Raw genomic sequence first — 20,106 nt, 5'->3', positions numbered from 1 at the left:
CTTCTGACTGCTCCGGAATTAGCCAAGCTATTTACTACACACATCTTCCATTTACATGGATTACCAAGACACATCATCTCGGATAGAGGTACGCAATTCACAGTGAAATATTGGAGGTCCCTCTGTAAGAAATACATTACACTGGATTTCACCATGGCTTATCACCATCAAGCCAACAGCCAAGTGGAGCACTCCAATCGAACACTAAAGATGTTCCTGCAAGCATTTGTCAATGAGTGCCTGGACAATTGGGCAGCTCTCTTACCCTGGGCGGAATTTTCTCATAACTTCCATTTCAATGCTGCTACTGGGGCCTCCCCATTCCAAGTCGTCTATGGATGACAGCCTACTCCGCCGCTGCCCCTGACATTGTCAGTGGCCTTCCCTGCAGTCCAATTGATGGCTCAGGAACTCCAGAACCTGTGGGTTCAAACTGAGTCTGTGATATGGAAGGCTGCCCTTAGAGCCAAGAAGACCACTGATAAACATCGTTGCGCAGCTCCACAACTCAAGCCTGGAGACAGTCTGGCTAAGTACCCAATACACCCGGCTCAGGGTACCCTCTATGAGGCTAGCACCTCGTTACATTGGACCATTCCCCCATTATCCAGCAGATAGGGCCCGTCACATACCAGTTATGTCTGCCAACTGCCCTAAGGATACACAATGTCTTTCACGTCTCCCTCCTAAAACCTCTGGTGTTATCCTGGCCCACCTGAAAAATCCCGGAGCCCTTGGAAGTTTCATCAGCAGATAATCCACTTTACCAAGTAAAGGATGTCCTGGACGTTCGCCGACAGAACTGCAGATGGGAGTATCTGATATCCTGAGAAGGATATGGGCCAGAGGATAATACTTGGGAACCTGTCTCAAACATATTGGATTAAAAAAATTACTTAAGCAGTTTCATGCTCGTCATCCCAAGAAGCCCAAACCTCTTGATGGGGTGCGTAGAAGAGGGGATACTGTTGCACTCACTGGCTGTGGAGTCCCCCGGTCAGCTTCCCTCACCCATTACGGCCTGGGAACAGGTCCCTCCTCCTCTGCGACGGCAGGAAACCACCGCCGTTGTGCCTATTCCCCACGGCAAGGAACTCCGCCAGCGTCTGACACCCGGCAGCAGTCTAGGCATGCGCGCGCACCTCTCTCTCGGACTAAGGGACCACAGCGGGAGAATTTCCCACGGTTCCCACCCAACATCATCAAGCAGGGACTACTTAAACTTAGTCCCTACTCTTCTGCCTTGCCTTTGCAATAGGTCATCTCTTCGGAGCAGCTGCTTGTTCTGCTCGCGTTCCTGATTCCATGTTCCACCTTGTGCTCCTGACCTAGTTTTCTCCCTGACCATGTTACTGCCTTCTGGTCTTGTTCTCTCCATTGCCCTCCGTCATCGTGGTCCTGACTCCCTCGGACTGATTTCTGGCCTCGACCCTTGGATTGTTCACTGGATTTTGCTGTCTGCCACCTGTTTTGACTCTCTGACTGTTCTCTGGATTCTGCTATCTGCTGCCTGTCTTGACCCTCGGACTGTTCTCTGGATTCTGCTGCCCACCGCCTGTCTTGATCCCTGGACTGTCCATCAGACTCTGCTGTTATCCTCTGCCTTGGGTCCGAAACACCGCAGCCCCGTGATCCGCCTCCTGAGGATGGAGGGGCCTGTTGGATCTTCTCCTCAGGTAAGGTCTATCTAGTCTCGGCTCAAGAGTCCACAGACGCAACAATATATATATGGGCTGGCTGAAAAAATGTCAGATTTATGTAAATTGACCTAATATCCTGAAACTGAACTATAACCAATAACAGACAAAAGAGCTGGGGATGAAACTGTAACTTCTGTAAGATAAAGCAAAACATTGTCTGCGTATAAGGAAGTCTTACAAGTTTTTCCAGGGACCTCAAAATCTTTAATAGAGGAGGTGGCTCTAATCAATTGGGTTAGAGGCTCTAAGGCCAAGTTGAAAAGCAAAGGAGAGAGTTGGCAATCCTTATGAGTGTCCCATTGAATCCGAAAATTAGAAGAGAGGTAACCATTGATATAGATCTGAGCTTGAGTATTCCTATATATTGCCTCTACCCAACATATAAAACTACCTGGGAATTCCATATTTCCACTGAGTGGCTAAAAGAAAAGGCTCTGAGAGCATAGCAAAGGCCTTAACCATAGCCAGATAAATCACCAAACTAGGAATCTGCCAATAAAATACAAGATGATTAAAATTGAATAATGTTCTAGTAATGGAGGCAGAAAGATGACCTTTAACAAAACAAGTCTGGTCCAGTTCATTCAGGTCAGGTAACATCTCAAGGTACAGTTACAAAACGTTAGTCAGAAATTTTATATCCTAATTAATAAGAGAGATGGGCAGATATGAGCTACACTCAAGTGGGTCTTGACCCAGTTTATGAAGGACTTATATGACCGCATCTGATAGGTAGCTGGAAGAAGCTTTAGGAGGTTATATAGAATTGAAAAAATCAAGGAAAGGGGCCCTAGCTTCTCTGAAAATTTTATAAAATTCAATCAAATAGCCATCCGGACCAGGGCATTTTCCAGAAGGGACAGCTGATAAAGCCTGCAAGAGTTCCAGCTGTGTAATTGGGCCCGAAAGCCACTTAGTTTGTAAGGAATCAAGACAAGGAAGTGAATTTATATCAAGAAATGTCGAGATAAACCCTGTAGTGATGCTATCCAATGGGGAATTTAAAGTGTCAAAATATTTCCATAACACCTCAAATTATCAGCTGAGTGATTAAAAATGTGACCATCACTCACTCGAATATGATGGATTATGGAGGATTCTTGCTTCTTTCTAACTGCCCTAGCCAACAGCTGCCCTAGTTTATTGCTAAGATGATAGAAACTTTCTTTAATATAACTATAAGACTGTTCAATATGAACAGTCTACAAAAGTTTTTGTCACGAGCCAAGAAAAATTTATGCAGAATATGGATCAAGCAGTCAGCTTTATGCTGCTTCTCTAAATTCTTCATAGTAGTAAGCAGAACCGCTTCTTTTTCTTTACAGGCTTTAGAGAAACTACTGCAATATGAAATGTTTCCCCTGCAAAACCATTTTAAGTTTCCCATTTCAGAGTAGGAGAGTATTCCCCAGAATTATGATGCAACAAAAAAATCATCCAGAACAGTAGAAACTACTTTAGCCATTTCCTTATTCCTAAGTAGGGAAGGATTAAGCATCCAGGTACAATAATTCAAACCAATATGAAAGCTAAAAGAAATAGCATGATAATCAGAGATAGCAGATGGCAAGATATCACAATCAGATGCCACTAAACAAAGAGATGGCTTACAAAGAAAAATATCAATCCTGCTATAGGAATTAAATCTTGGTGAAAAAAGGTATAATTCATACTTGAAAGGGTATTTAGATCTCCAGACATCCCTAATGGAAAAATGTGAAAGCTATTGAATATAACTAGGTGGAAGAAGCTATGAATAGAACTGGACTTGTTCAAAGCTTCAGATGGATTGACATTCCAATTGCACCAATAATTAAAGGGCCTGTGGAAAAATCATCCAGGACGTACTTGCTTACAATTAACAAAAAACTCATTGCTTCCCAAATTGAAGGCCATAAATATTCAGTTGTAGATAAAGAAAAGTAGTTAAAGTTTCTGGTCATTTAATTAAAAAAAATAGTAATCAATGTACTTATATAAACAATCTATGGCCTGGATTTATCAAAATGCACTAAATATCGCATATGCTAGGAAAAGGGGCGTGTTTTATGGTAATAGCGCACTTTGTGATAAACTGCCTATCTTAGCGCTTTGCATAGGTATTAGTGCAAACTGCGATAACTTTTTTGCACTTTGTGAAAAGTGCCAGAATTGTTGTATTTCCTACATACAACCACTGGGGGGACGACGACTATTTTAAGCTCCTGGAGATCCAGCCTAGCTATCAGGGCCCTTCTACAACCACTGAGAGAGAGAGACTAGCCATAATGCCCTCATACTAGGTAGGTATTTATACCTCTATATGAGCCCTACCTAGTCACTCGAGGTGAGGTTTAAGTATTAGTGTAGGGGTTAGGGGCCACTTTGACATTCAAAGTGAGACGTACGAACAGAACAGTGCTCTCTCGTGAAGATTCGAGGACCTTCGAAGATTGGTGCAATATTCTCTCTGTTTCCCTCTCTCCCATGATAGCTAGGCTGGATCTCCAGGATCTTAAAACTACTACAAACGGCATTTGCGAAAACATCCCATCACATGGCTTTACGCAAATGAAAAAGGTATAGTTAAACTACACGTTAAAGCCGTGTGATAGGGCTTCGCAAGTTATGAAGCCAGCCCACTTGGACACAAATCCTGCCCCAAACCCCTCCCCTTTTTCTAATTTGCATCGCACTATGCGTTATGGCGTTTTTGCATGTATTAAAGGTGTTTTTTTTTTCGAAAATGCCTTAACGCATTTAAAAATGCCATATACCACTTTGATAAATGATCCCCTATGTTTGTAGGACTGACACTACGACAGCTAATCACTTTCTTATAGTCTGATTGTCAGTGAGGTCCACTTTTATCTATTTTTTTGGACATTTTAAAATATGTGCAAGTAAAAAAAAAAAAAAAAAAAGTCGTGAGTGAGAGCCATTAAAATATCTAACACAAGGATATTAAGATGTTTAAAACCCCCTGAAGCAGACTATTTTCGAAACAAGGATCCTGTCGGGGACACACTTATTCTGGCTATACAAGCTAAGTACTGCTTTGGTATAAGTGTTATTGTGCTCACTTGAACATTTTTGGTTTGAGTGTATTCTATGGTCTAAATATAGTGATGATGTTTTTACTTATATATATTTAACAATATCCCCAAAAAAATAAAAATGGACCTCACTGACAATCAGCCTGTAAGAAACTGATTAGCGGGTGTAGTGTCGGTCCTACAAACATAAATAGTTTGTTTATATAAGTACATTACTTATTTTTTTTTTTAAATTAAATGACCAGAAACTTTAACTGCTTTTCTTTATATTCATTTTATTTTGGGTTTCAGGATTACAACTATTAGGGGGCTGCCTTGGACCATAAATATTCACCAGGGCAAACTTTTGTCCAAGTAACTGACTATTAAGGAAGACATAACTGCCTTCAGGTTCTAAATGGGACCTGTCTTTTTTTAATAGATGAGGATGAATCAAAATAGAAATCTCTCTCCTTCTAGATTAAATGGCACAGCAATATCTATCCAACCCAGTTTCTTTTAAGTTTTAAATGTTTCATTTGGGATAAATACATCTCTTGCAAAACAAAACAAAAAAAACAAACAACTAATTTGACTCTCTTGTTCATTTTTTTTTTTTTGCCCTCTGTAGATCAACTGGCTTCAAAAGAACCACATATATCAGCTATACAAATACATACAAATAGTTCCCATATACAAAATAGGCATAATATCATGATATCAGTGCATATAGGTTCAGATTCAGTAGTCGGGCACAAAAAATCTAGGTAAACTTTTTTAATATAACTCTGAACCACTATTACTAACCCTTCCTATACTAAGGAGCCTCCAGATACAAACTAGAGGGAAACAACCCAAAAAATCATGGGTAATAGAAAAATAACTGTCCATCATTCTATTTCTGCAACACCCAGGAGTATCCATGCATCTTTGCATCCTCCCAAACAAACTATCTTGTAGTCCTGCAAAGAGAGAAGCACTGAAAACAGGAAGTATCAAACCAAAAACACAAAGTAAGATAGTCAACCCCTCAACCTCTACCCACCAAAGTGAACCTCCCCCAATAACAAACTGCTTCCTATAAGAATAGTACCACAAAGCTTTTTGAGCACCCATATTCCCAGATATAGTACAATGAAAAAACATTGTGGTAAACAAATCAAACTCCACACACAGTGAATGCAAAATAAAGGGAAACTTAAAATGGAAAAAAGACCACCAGGATAAAACACTATGCTTGAAGGGCTTACAAATAATAATCAGCAGTCAAAAAGGAATAACCAAACTACAAACAAACATACAGACAGACAGAACAGCCAAATTAACAAGCAAAGAGAAATCTGAACGCAAAAGGCCTAATCAAAATTGTTTGCAAGATTATTGAGAGAATCTTTATCAATGCGGGCAGTGTCAAAAATGTGGACTTTCCATCAGAAATCACCCGCAGCCCAGCAGGTATAATAAAACATACAGCAGGTTACATTTTTAGTTCTTTCTTTACTTTAGCAAAAACTTGCTCTTTCTTCAACAGTTTGGAGGAAAAATTAGGAAAAATGAACACGAAGTTATGAAAAGTAAGAGCTCCCTTATTCCTGGATGTTGCTAGGATTTTAGATTTATCGCTGAAATTGTGCACCTAAAGAATCAGTTCTGGGCCTTCCTCCATTGTCCAGTGCAGTGGCAAGGGCTCCGTGTGCCCTTTATGTTTAAACATTTTTTATTAAATTTTTAGTACAACCATAGTAATACAACACTAAGGAAGGCAGGGTCCTGAGCCCTCCTCAGAACCATAATCACAGTAGAAACAAACAGTAATCGCCCCTCCAACCCCCCCACCCCACCCCGAGTTCCACACAATACCAAGGAAGCCACCATCTGCCATAGCAATAGTTCCACCCAAGTAATAGACAAAGCATCGAGATTAATCATTCACTACAAGGCTGCGTGCACGATGTGGGAGAGATTGAAGATAATTCTGCCATACCGTCAGAAAACATCGCCTGCAGCGCGGGGAGGTCCGGGAAGCCAGGTTATGGTCATCATTCCATGAAAACAATTTCTCCAGGCCCAAAAGGACGGGCTGTCAGGAGACTGCCAACCTGAGAGGATCACCTTTTTTCCCACAAGACAAGCTTTGCGTAAAAGCACGCGCGAGCCAGGATCTTGTATCCGAATCGGGGATACACACCCAAATAACAGCCAGAGAAGGGTGACTGGAAAAGCAAAATCTATCAAATCAGCCATGTAATCCGCCACTTTGCGCCAAAAGCACTGTATAGGGGGACAGGTCCAGAATACATGACAGAGTCCCCTTAGCATGCCCACAACGGAAGCAGCCAGCTGATGGAGCTATAGTTAATTGGAAGGCCACTTGTGGTGACACATAAGCCCGACTAAACAATTTAAATTGTAACTCTCTGGCCATTTTTATAGGGTAGGCCAAAGCATTCAGGTAGACATGTAGACAGAAATCTCACCAGATCCCCATTCTCTGCCTCTTCAGGGATACCGATAATGCATAGGTTATTGCGGCATTATTGATTTTTAAGTTCCTCCTGCCATTCACTAAGAAATTTAAGACTTTTCCTCCATCGATTCTATCTTTTACAGCAAGTCTGTAGTCTAATCTTCCAGGTCATTCACATGAGTTTTCACATTATCCAAATGCTCGTCCTGCTCTTTATCTGCTGAATCAAACTTGGCCTCTTTTTCAACCACCGTTTTTAAGCTTAGTATTGAGGCTAGCAGAAATTTTCACCAACAGTTCTATCACTGTCCTGATCATTTCAGCAGCATCACTTGAAACATGCTTATGCTGCAGGGTAGGCTTATCCGCTGCTGGCTTCCTGCTGCTAGATCTCTTAGGTTTTGCTGATTGATCAGCCCATAAGGCCAGGAGACATCTCTTCCCCACATTGCTATCCAAAGATAGACACAAAAAGATGCTTTATATAAGAACTATATGAAAATTAACCGGGCCCATGGGAGCTACTTCAGCATGCGTCTGCACAGGTTCGCGCATAATCAGAAGTCACATGATTTGGTTTCTCTCAATTATACTAATTACTTATAGGAAATTTAGTGAGCCAAATGTGGTCATGCTACAAAGTAATTAGCTATATAGCTGCTTTGTAAATACGAGTACTGGAAGTAGATGTACTATATATTTTCCTATAGGCATATGAAAAAAGTCTGTTCTCGCAAGTGAGAAACTTTTAAAAATAATATTGGAGCATATGTGGTGAGGTAGAGGAATTGTCCCTGGTTTGTTTAGAAGGGGCTACTGGCTCGATTCACGTGATTTTTATTTTGGCAATTGAAAATGTTTGAAAGGCTTGCAAGTTCACTATAACAAAATAGCATAGTGTCTGGAGCAGGCATTTTTGTAATGTTCTTACTGCACTTACTGTAGAAAGAGAATCAAGTGATTTATCACATGTTTGTTTGGTCCTTATTTAGTTTATGCATGTGTAGATTTTTAAGTCTGCATTTTTGTTTTTAACTTTATTACTTTTTGGCATATACAAACAGACTGACATATTTGCCAACCAATATTACAAGTATAAGTATACATCAAATTAACTGATTCATAAAGTCTAGCACTAAAGGTTACATATTGGTCCTGAACAAAACAATGTACCCGAGCCACCTTATAGACCCCCCACAGCCCTCTATTAAACATATTTAAATAGGTACAGGCAGTGGCTAATTATAATATTCATGATATATGGCCCAAACATTTTGTATATTTGAAGGACTAGCCCTTCAAATCAAGCTAACGAAAACAGAAGGTCTAGTTAAAAATAACATGTTCTAGGACAGCTTTAATCTGTACATTTGCTGTTTTACTCCTAGTTTTTATTTTTTAAAAAAGCAGAATTTTACCCCTTCCTCAGCCCCTGTTGTTTTTGTTTATTTTGCAGGTTTGAAGAACTTGTGAAAAAGTTTAAAGTGGAATATCATGCTGGTGGTTCTACCCAGAATTCAGTCAAAGTGGCTCAGGTCTGTATTTTTCATTTAATAAATGAAATAAATTCAGAAGATAAGACTAAACTCTCATGTGATTGTTATGACTTTGTAAAAATTTAGATGTACATAGCGCTTTGCATCCACTGATGCTCTGAGTGAGAATTGCATGCTAAAAAGTATTATTTATAACTATATTTTTGCATTTTAATTAAAAGAAAAAGATTGGCCTATAACAGTAAAAATGTTCTTTGCATTGATTTGAAGAACCTATATAAGAATCATGGCAGACTAATACTAGAGAAAAGGCATTCTTAGAAGTTGTAGTAAAAATGTACTTCCTTTCCCTTTCAGATCATTATCTTACTGTTAATCACTTGATATGGAAGACATTGTAGAAGTGTTGCTCAAGAATATTCTGAAATGGTTTTATATAGATTATCAGTGGCAAATTTGTGATCTGTGCCTATCAAGGTCATCTGTAAAGCTGAAACTTGGCCAGCTGTGCACCTCTTCATGTCTCATTACTATCTGGACAATCTATAAAGAAGCAACAGTAAATTTGAAAAAGTAGATTTGTGCAGCCTGTTCTAGGTTGCTTTTCTCAATAAGTCCTGAGCTGCAACCCTACTCTTGGGACTTCTCATGTGTCATGGCAAATTCCACCCTGTTTGTTGACAAAGAAAGCAGGTTTGCTTACCATAAAAGAATGAATTAGCCGTGCTAAATACTTGCCTGCACTAAAATTGACTGAAGGCCTCAAAAAGCATTGACCACATGGAAACATCCGCACATGCTCGGTAGAACAAAAGCTCCGAGTTGAGAGAAGGGTCTGTTTGGCATTGTTGAATGGCTATGTTATCCTTCCATCTACAGAGAATATTATTTACAGTAAGCAAACTTGCTTTCCCTCCCTTTCCCCCTCCCCATTCCCAAAAAAGGAGAGGAACTGCATTCAGGGCACATAGAAAGTCAAGGACATAGCCTTGGTACTCTCTCCATCTTAGTATAGGACTGAGACAGGGTTACTTGCTGACTCTAAGGCCCAGTGCAGATGATATGGGAGTATGTGCAAAATATAAAAGTAGTGCATACTGCTGGAGAGAGTGTGGCCATAAATGGTACATACCTATTTAAGGGTTAAAATAGCAAAATATATTGAAACAAAACCAAAAAAAAGATGAGACTATGAAATTTCCAAACTTGTCAGCATCAATAGCCTCTTCTGGCCAGGCCTTGGCAAAAAGAACACAGTCAACGAAAAACCACACAACAGGCCCAGCCCAAACCAGGGCTTAGTTTTTGATGCCGCTGAACAATGTTTCCTACTCTCCCAGTAGGAGGAAGGATCCAACATTTTGTGAAGGAGTGGCGTCAGGTCACCAAAGACCGCTGGATTTTCCAAATTGTGTGGTTTGGGTACTGGTTGTGTTTCTATCCATTTCTATTCCTTGCATATTGTTCGGTGCTGCATTTGGATCCATCTCATCTATTACATCTTAGACTGGAAGTTCAATTGCATCTTCAACTACAACCCTCTCCATGTTCATCCTCCCTGTTAATATATATTTTCAATTCCTTTTGTTCAAATGTAAACCGGTATGATGTCCCCCACTAATACCGGTATATAAAAGTTCCTAAATAAATAAATAATTATCCGGTGAGCAGGGCCATTGAAGATTCGGGCGCAGAGCGGGTGTCCTTTCTTCCGGCCGAGGCATCTCTTAGTCCCGGCGCCCCAAGCACGCCTCCTCCACCTTTGGGAGATGGAGACAAGAATGGGGAAGGGTTGCAAGCATCCAACAATCAAAAAGAAAACTCTTTGCAGTTATCTAAACCAGCAGAGGTTATGATGGACTCCATCTGGTCAGCTATCAAAGCTCTTGAGTTAGCTATAGTTAAACTAACAGAATCTACAGAAGTATCAAATCAACGATTTAGTAAAATCGAGACTGTATTGAATAAAACGGAAGGGGAGAAACATCAACTTGAACAAAGAGTGGAAAAAATGGAAGGTTGCTATCAGAGATTTACGAAGACTGAAATACTCTATGATAAAAGACTTGAAGCCATTGAAAACTCTCTGAAATATTTAAATCTAAGAGTTTTAAATTTTCCCAAACAGGATTTAACCCCACCGTTAGATATGTTTAAAGAATATCTCTCTCAAGTTTTACTAATGCCTCAAGAATCTATCCCCACAATTGCAAAAATATATTATATTTCATCAAAAGGGAACAGGGGAAAATTGGAAAAAAAACCAGAGTAATCTCAGATTAACCTGACTGCAGTTTTAGAAACTACTATAGATACAGTGATTTCTTCTAGAGCAACATTACATATAACATTTGTTTTTGCATCTGATAGAGATGCTGTTTTCCGCTTTTATATGAGGTAAAGAATGGAGAATTTTCATGGGGCACCAATATGGATTTACCCAGATCTCTCCAGAACAACACAATTAAGAAGGAGAAAATTTCTTGCCTTTAAAGCAGAAATTGAAAAACTGGGGGGGGGGGGGGGGAGATGCTTTTAAAATTCCTGTGTAAATGTGAGATAACACATCAAAATCAGAAATTTCTTTTCTTTGAAGATATGCAATTAAGATTGTTTTTGGATTCTTTAGCCCGAGAATCCCCAGCCTTGGTAACAGGGGCAGAATAAATAGATTAAATAGATGTAATCTTATTTCAATTGTTATTTGGAATTCAAATATTTTGCCTTTAACCGCTTTGTTTCTTTTCTACTTCTCGTTCATTTCTTCTAAATTTACTTCTTATTACAGATAAATCTATTATATTGTTATTGTACATGAGTGTTATTGTATTTCTTCTGTATGATTACAAGATCTGTAAGTTTGTTTTTCTAAATTAAAATGCATAAATAAAGAATTAAAAAAAAAATCTTATGCCATTTGATAGGGGAACCTAGTCCACAAACATTCCACGAGATTAACTTTAATTGTGGTTTACCCATAAGGTATATTAAAAAAAAAATAGGGTTCTAATGTAAGATAAATAGTAACATCCATAAGTGGGCAACTTCCCAGCTAAGTCTCCCACTGCTGTCTAACCCATACCAACTTATTAGTCCTCAAGGTTCAGTAGTTTTGAAGAGATCCCATTGCAATGGGCAACAAAACCCTCCTCCCCCAAAGCCCCCCCAGTATCCCCTCATTCGCTTGAGTAATCCCCAAATCCAGGATGGTCACCTACAGAGCCTCTACCTCCCAATTGCCTCCTTCACCCCCCCTACTCAATAACTAAAGCGATCAAAGAAAAAAAAAAAAGACAGTCATTGAATCAAGAGATACTAACTAAATATAAACGTAAATTCCTCAAAATAATCCCATCATCACGGCTCTCTCCAGATCTCTGAACTCTGCCTTCCCGGTACAGAGTTTGATGATAACTCTGTCCTCCTTATGTTGAAGTTCGAACAAATTTTACCTGAGAGAATCCTGGGCCCGATTCAGTTTCAGTTCAGGGTCATAACAAAGGAAGTGTTTGCTGCTAACTTGTCCCTCAGGAGTTCAGGGTGAAAGGTCTTTTTAGAATAGCTGTAGATCCTTAACATTAGAGAAAAATGACGGGAAAGAAAATATGTGCCTGTTCACTATCTTCCTGATAGTAACACCAACATCAAGAAAAACTCTCCTGGCAATTTCAGCTCTGTGTTCCCGGTACAGAGTTATGTGGTGAAGCTGCCTCAACAAATAAAGCCTAGCAAGGAATTAAACTCGATTCAATCAAGGTTTAGGGCCATGAGGAGATTAAAAAAAAAAAAAATCTCATTGCATGTTGATTCACAAAAAGTCAAAATAAAAGGACTTTTTATGTTCTTAAACTTACTTCAGTGGTCTGTAGAAATATACTTTTCTCCTTCAAGTCGGTCCACCAGCTTTGTCGCTTCAGTTGCCGAGTTGAGCCAATGGGCACGTTCTGGTAGTTGCTTGTTTATCCAGCATGCCTCCGGGTGCGAGAGACGAAGGCCTAATTTATGAAGGTGTGAACAAGCTGGGGAGAATTCTCTCTGAGGGCTGGTAATTTAGATGAATAATCCTGGAATATCAAAATAGGTTGGTTCTCATAGGTAAACTTCTTACCGGCTTGCACTGCTTGAAGTATCTCCATTTTGTGTACAAAATCCAGGATCCTGGCTATAACTATTTGGGGGCTTCTCTGTATGCTCACGCCTTATACCCAGGCGATGTGCCTGTTTAATTTGCAGAGGGCCTCGTTTTCTGCTGAGCTCCAACTCTGTTGTCAGCCACGATTCCAGAAATGGGGCTAAGTCTGGCTCCAGTAGAGATTCTGGGAGACCCACGAATCTTAGATTGCTACGTCTCGAGTGATTCTCTCTAGATTCTAGATTCTCTCTAGATTCTCTCTAGATTGTCTTCATGTTTTTGCAATAGCGATTTCAAGCTGTTGAGCTTGGCGGTAGCTGTTATCTCTGCGTCCTGATTATCTGAAACCCTCTGCTCGAGGTCCACAAAGTGGGTCTGATAGGCGGTCATATGTTCGGTCACGGCATTGACTTTGTCAAATATTTTCTTAAAGTCAGGTTCTAACGCAGTTACCACTGCTTTTTGCAACTCAGAGTGATATTTGCTTCCGATATCACGGTCGGATCAGGGATCTGTGTTGCATCCGCCATCTTGCCAGTACCGGCCTTCTCTTTTTCTTTACCTGTGTCCCATCTAGCGAGACGAGTAGTTGCAACTGCAGAGATATTAAACAGACGATCATCCTTTAGAAAATGTTGGTGGCTGCCAAAATCGATAATTGGGGGTGGATTCATTGGGAGGTAGACCGGAGGATAGAAAATAACATCCTCTTCCATGCACGGCATCTTGAGACCCTCCTGTTGATGTAATTTTAAAAAACAAATTGGCCCATATATAGGTGAGTAATGTCTGATACCATAGCTGACCCTCATAGCCTTTTCATAAATCTCCATATGCAACACATTTATGATTGGATGAAGTTATTCAATGGTGGTTGAGGGAGGAACTGTATGTAATTTGAACTGATTGGTTCCTGGATGATGACAGTTTTATTTAAATGCCTGCTGTGCCTCATTCTGCAGGAGAGAGAGTTATTTGAATGGATACCATATTTGCTTACCCTGTAAGTAGAAATTATCAAAAAATGCAACTGTTAAGTAACTATGAATGACTGATAAGTACTTCGTGGCAATTGTTTGAAATAGTGATTTTTTTAAAATTACAATTATAAAAAGAATTTTATAAATGTACAAACTTTTTAGAGACCTATGAATATATTGGGGAGCTGCTTTATAAGTATATTATGCCAAGCAGAAAGATTCCATGTATGACAGTCTTGCATCGTAATCTTGAAGTGATGTTCTGTTCTTGAAAATAGATTATGGGTTAGATATTATGGTTTGCATTAGAATTTCTTGTAACAGGAAAAAAAACAGCTTAATCACTGCTCATTTCACTGTACAAAGTAGAAAAATATATTGTATAAAGATGCTGAATCTCAGCATGAGATGGCAGTGTCAGGAGATGCCATACAGGAGTAGTCATACTGAATACAAATGATAAAGTACATTGCAGCAGTTCATTCCCAAGTAAATCTACATTTGAGAATCTTGATGACTAAACCAGCTGTTTTGTTACAAAGATTGAACCTGTGAAATACATTTTGATCAACTCTGAATTTATAGGCCTAAAATGTGGATTTCTGGTAGGAAATGATTTGCTCTAGTATTTTTTTTTCATTGAAATATTTAGGATGACATGCTGATCTAAATATCACATAGAAGAAATATTCTTACAGACCAGTATTCAAAAGATCTAGGTGCCTAACCTAAGCAGTTGGTGCTTCGATCTTCCTAAATGAAAATCTCCTTTTCTTAGCACCTTAATTCAAGGGCCTAGTTTCATGAACTGCCTAAATTTAGTTGGCTTATTTTGGGTAGGTGTGAAATTTTTATACCCAATCCAGTTTGGTGAGCAACAAATGATTTGCAGAATCTTTGGTTTTCAACAATAAGATCTTGGTTATCCCATCATCACCTTTTTATTAAATTTGGACAAAACAGAAATCTTAATTTTGAGTAGATTGCCATTGTCTGATGCCCCTTCTTCCTTCATTTTCAAGGACATTACTATTAAAGTTTCAAGCACAATCCAGAATATTGGGGTCTTTCTTGACCAAGAGCTCTATGTGAAGACCCATATTAGCTCCCTGGTTAAATTCTCGTATGCTAAACATTATGTTGAGACATTTAAAACTCCTGTTGCCTGCTTTTGAATTTAGAAATGTTATACAAGCTTTAGTTCTTAATAGATTGGACTATTGTAAATCTTTAGTTGGTCTGCCTGCTAATTCGCTAAAAGCTTTTCAAATGATACAGAACTCTGTTGTGAGACTTTTAACTGGGAAAGGTCTCAGAAATCATATATCTCCTTCTTTGTACTCACTCCATTGGCTTCCAATTTCTTGGTGTATAAAATTCAAGATTGTTGTAATAGATTTTAAATTGTTAGACTTAAATGTATCTCCCTGGGCACAGGCTATTTTAAAATGTTATATCCCACCTCATAATTTACGTTCAGCCAACCATTGTTTTTTGGAAGTCCCATTTCATTGAAGTACGTGAGCATGCTTTTGCTGTTCTCCAAGAACAAGCAGGATGGCAGTCTTCACACATGAGTGACATTATTGGATGGCATCTGGCACGGAAAACTTATGCCAAAGTTTCCAGAACTTGTAAAGAATCTTGTCATGGAGGTAAAAAACAGGAATTAACTTTTTCAAGTACATTAAAGCAAAAAGCCTGTGAAGGGAGTCAGTTGGGCCACTAGATGACCAAGGGGTAAAAGAAGTCAAGGAGGGAAAGGAAATAGCAGAAAAACTAAACTAATAATTAAGTCTTACTGAAGAGGATGTGAAGGTCATACTCACATGGGAAACATTTTTGATGGTGATAACTCTGAGCAGCTAGATGGAATCACTGTGAAACTGGAGGATATGTAATAACTCATATTGACAGACTAAAGAATAAAAATTCATCAGGACCAGATAGTATTCACCTCAGAGTTCTGAAGGAATTCAAATATTAAATTGCAGATCTTTCTGGTGATTTGCACCCTATCATTTAAAACAGCCAGTGTCAAAAGATTGAGTGGTGACCAATGTGATGCCAATATTTAAAAAGTGCTTGAGGGGTAATCTGGGAAACTATAGACAGGTGAGCTCAGTGTCTGTGCTGGGAAAATGAGTGAAGCTATTCTTAAAAACAGTTACTGACCACATGGCCATAGTTTAACGGGGAGAGAGTGAACATAAGTTTTGTAAAGGGAAGTCTTGCTATGCCAATGTATTTTTTGTTTTTGAGGGTGTAAATAAACATGCAAACATTGGTGACTCATTCGTTAAGTATATTTGGATTTTCAGAAGGCATTTGACAAATTCCCTCATAAGACTCCTCAGAAAATTGGGAAGTCATGGGATCGGAGGTAACTATAAAAGACAGGAAACAGAGGGTAGGACTAAATGGTCAGTTTTTGCAATAGTAACATTGTAATGACATCAGAAAAAGACCAAACGGTCCATCCATTCTACCTAGCAAGCTTCTTATGGTAGTAACTGCCGCTCTGTGTAGATTACTTCCAAGCCTTATATTAAGGGTAATAATGTTTAAAATCAAAACTAAACTACTGCCAAACCCATAAAATTACTACTAGTAATATTTTTTTAAGGTGAACAGCCTTGATAATTCAGACAATGCTGCTTGAATGTGCTTTGCTTTTGGACTTGGCCATAGAAGCAGTCTTGCGCTTTTTCCATAATGTCTGCGTATCAGTATCCTGGACCATAAAAGTCGGGGCCCAGTGTTGACTATTCTCTGAATCCAATTCCTCTTGTACCCCCACCGTTAAAGCAGAGAGCAATGTTGCAATTGCGTCAAAATCATGAAAACTAGTTAGTAACTGTCACTCCATGCAAGCTATCCCCATGCACCCTTTTCTTCATTTCCATGCTCTAGCTTTTAGCGATCCACAATGTTTATCCCAAGCTTTTTTGAATTAATTTGTTGTTTTTGTCTTCATCACCTCTTCTGGAAGGGCATTCCAGGCATCCACCACCCTCTTCATGAAGAAATTTCCTGAAGTTCTGAGTCATCTCCCCTGGAGTTTCATTTCATGACTACTAGTTCTAGCCTCTGCTTTCCAATGGAAAAGGCTCAAAGTTTGTGCTTCATTAAAACCTTTCTGGTATCTGTTTGGTATGTATCATGTCTCACCTCTTCCTCCTCTCTTCCAGGATATACATATTCAGATCCTTAAGCCTCTCTTCATACATCTTCTGATACAGACCCCACACCATTTGGGTCGTCCTTCTCTGGACTGCCTCATCCCTGTCTCTATCCCTTTTGAGACACAGTCTACAGAACTGAACACAGTATTCCAGGTGAGGCCTCACTGAGGACCTGTACCAAGGGTATTATCACCTTCCTTTTCTTACTGATTATTCCTCTCTATGCAGCCCAGCATTCTTCTGGCTTTAACTATCACCTTGTCATATTAGTGATCCGAAGGCAGTCATCCAAACATCATCACCCCTAGGTCCCTCTCCCAGACCGTGCAAATAGTCTTTGCCCCCCCCCCCCCCCCCCCAATCACATACAGATCTTTTGGATTACAACACCCCAGATGCATGACTCTGCACTTCTTGGTGTTGAATCCCTGCTGCCCATTCTTCGACCACTTTTCAAGCTTTCTTAAATTACTTTTAATTCTCTTTTCTCCTTCAGGTGTGTCCACTTTGATTACAGATCTTAGTATCATCTGCAAATAGACAAACTTTACATTCTGTTCCTTCTGCAATGTTGCTTACAAAGATATTGAACAAAACCGATCCTAAAACTGATCCCTGTGGCACTCCACATAACACTGTTCTCTCTTCAGAGTAGGTTCCATTTACCATTACTCATTGTCTCTGGTTAATCAACCACTTTGTAATCCACTCCACCATCTTGGCGCTGACACTCAAGCTTCTCATTTTATTCTTGACTCTCCTATGCAGGACCATATTGAAATGGAGAAAGATCATTAGTGGAGTTTCCCAGGGGATATGTTTTGGGACCTGTGCTGTTTAGCATGTTAATAAACAATCTGGAGAAAGGAACTATGAGCAAGATGACCAAATTTGCACATGACAGGCATATGGCATAAAACCTCCAGTTGTAAAATTACCTGTTCTACAGGACTTAAATGTTGTTCTTACTCAACTGATGAAGCCGTTGTTTGAACGAATGGAGTCTGCTTCATTCAAGTTTCTAATATGGAAAGTTCCTCATGAGAGGCTTCTAGGAAAAATAAAAAGTTATGGGATAGGTGGTGATGTCCTTTCGTGGATTACAAACTGGCTAAAAGACAGGAAACAGAGTAGGATTAAATGGACAATTTTCTCAGTGGAAGAGTGTGGGCAGTGGAGTGCCTAAGGGATCTGTATTGGGACCCTTACTTTTCAATATATTTATAAATGATCTGGAAAGAAATACGACAAGTGAGGTAATCAAATTTGCAGATGATACAAAATTGTTCAGAGTAGTTAAATCACAAGCAGATTGTGATAAATTGCAGGAAGACCTTGTGAGGCTGGAAAATTGGGCATCAAAATGGCAGATGAAATTTAATGTGGACAAGTGCAAGGTGATGCATATAGGGAAAAATAACCCATGCTATAGTTACACAGTGTTAGTTTCCATATTAGGTGCTACTACCCAAGAAAGAGATCCAGGCGTCATAGTGGATAAAACATTGAAATCATCGGTTCAGTGTGCTGCGGCAGTCAAAAAGGCAAACAGAATGTTGGGAATTATTAGAAAGGGAATGGTGAATAAAACGGAAAATGTCATAATGCCTCTATATCGCTCCAATGTGAGACCGCACCTTGAATACTGTGTACAGTTCTGGTTGCCGCATCTCAAAAAAGATATAATTGCGATGGAGAAGGTACAGAGAAGGGCGACCAAAATGATAAAGGGAATGGAACAGCTCCCCTATGAGGAAAGACTAAAGAGGTTAGGACTTTTCAGCTTGGAGAAGAGACGGCTGAGGGGGGATATGATAGAGGTGTTTAAAATCATGAGAGGTCTAGAACGGGTAGATGTGAATCGGTTTTTTACTCTTTCGGATAATAGAAAGACTAGGAGGCACTCCATGAAGTTAGCATGTGGCACATTTAAAACTAATCGGAGAAAGTTCTTTTTCACTCAACGCACAATTAAACTCTGGAATTTGTTTGCCAGAAGATGTGGTTAGTGCAGTTAGTATAGCTGTGTTTAAAAAAGGATTGGATAAGTTCTTGGAGGAGAAAAGTCTATTACCTGCTATTAATTAAGTTGACTTAGATAATAACCACTGCTATTACTAGCATCGGTAACATGGAATAGACTTAGTTTTTAGGCACTTGCCAGGTTCTTATGGCCTGGATTGACCATTGTTGGAAACATGATGCTGGGCTTGATGGACCCTTGGTCTGATCCAGTATGGCATGTTCTTATATTCTTATATCTGCCAGAAGAATCAGCGAACTTCAGGCTTTCATTTATTATCCTTCTTATATGCAGTTCTTCCACAATAGAATAGTGCTCCGTACCCATCCAAAGTTTTTACTTAAAGCAGTATTAGCTTTCCATCTTAATCAAGCCATCATGTTACCTATGTTCTTCTCAAAGCCACATGCACATGAGGGTGAAAAAGACCTTCAGAGGAGGTGGCTAAAAAATTAAAGCAAAAAGAACAGCATTCATGAAATATAAAGGTTCCCAAAAAAAGGAATACAAGGAAGAATATCTGTTAAAACTGAGGAAGACTAAGAAAGTAATCAGGAAAGCAAAATATCAAGCAGAAGAGAGAATTTCCAAAGAGGTAAAAAGAGGAGACACAACATTTTTCAGAATGCTGGGATGCCTAGAGAGGAATAACCAGTAAGATAAAGGAGGTCATAATCCCCTTGTACAGGTCCTTGGTAAGGCCTCACCTGGAGTACTGTGTTCAGTTCTGGAGACCATATCTCAAAAGGGATAGAGACAGGAAAAGGGGAATTGGATTCAGACAGCAACCAACAAGGACTTTGAATTTTATGGCCTGGGGAAACAAGCATGGGAGTAACTTGCTGATGTGGCTGTTACTACCCTTAATCAGTAAGCCTGATACTTTTTATGCAACTCCAACTATGCTCTCTGCTTCAACGGCAAGAATTAACGGGAAATTGTGTTCAGACAGTAACCAACAAGGTCCCTGACTTTTGTGGTCTGGGAAACAGATAAGTATGGGGGTAACCTGCACGGCGCAGCAGATACTACCATAAGCTTGCTGGGCAGATTAGATAGACCATTTGGTCTTTTTATTTATTTATTTATTTATTTATTTGAAAGCATTT

The 20,106-nt window shown here is 39.5% G+C and overlaps 1 protein-coding gene across 6 annotated transcripts in view; it reads left to right on the top strand.

The window, feature by feature from the left end:
- The window catches only part of ADK (adenosine kinase), a 1,085,903-nt gene that overhangs the window by 270,167 nt on the left and 795,630 nt on the right, over nt 1–20,106 (top strand). For all 6 annotated transcript variants that reach the window (XM_029609562.1, XM_029609558.1, XM_029609563.1 and 3 more), the window contains one exon: nt 8,638–8,716. In XM_029609562.1, coding sequence (XP_029465422.1) covers nt 8,638–8,716 — 79 coding nt within the window. The remainder of the gene's footprint in view (nt 1–8,637; nt 8,717–20,106) is intronic.

Source organism: Rhinatrema bivittatum, chromosome 7, assembly GCF_901001135.1.
Source record: "Rhinatrema bivittatum chromosome 7, aRhiBiv1.1, whole genome shotgun sequence".
In the NCBI taxonomy this organism is placed as follows: Eukaryota; Metazoa; Chordata; class Amphibia; order Gymnophiona; family Rhinatrematidae; genus Rhinatrema; species Rhinatrema bivittatum.
This window is presented reverse-complemented; position numbering and strand designations above follow the sequence as displayed.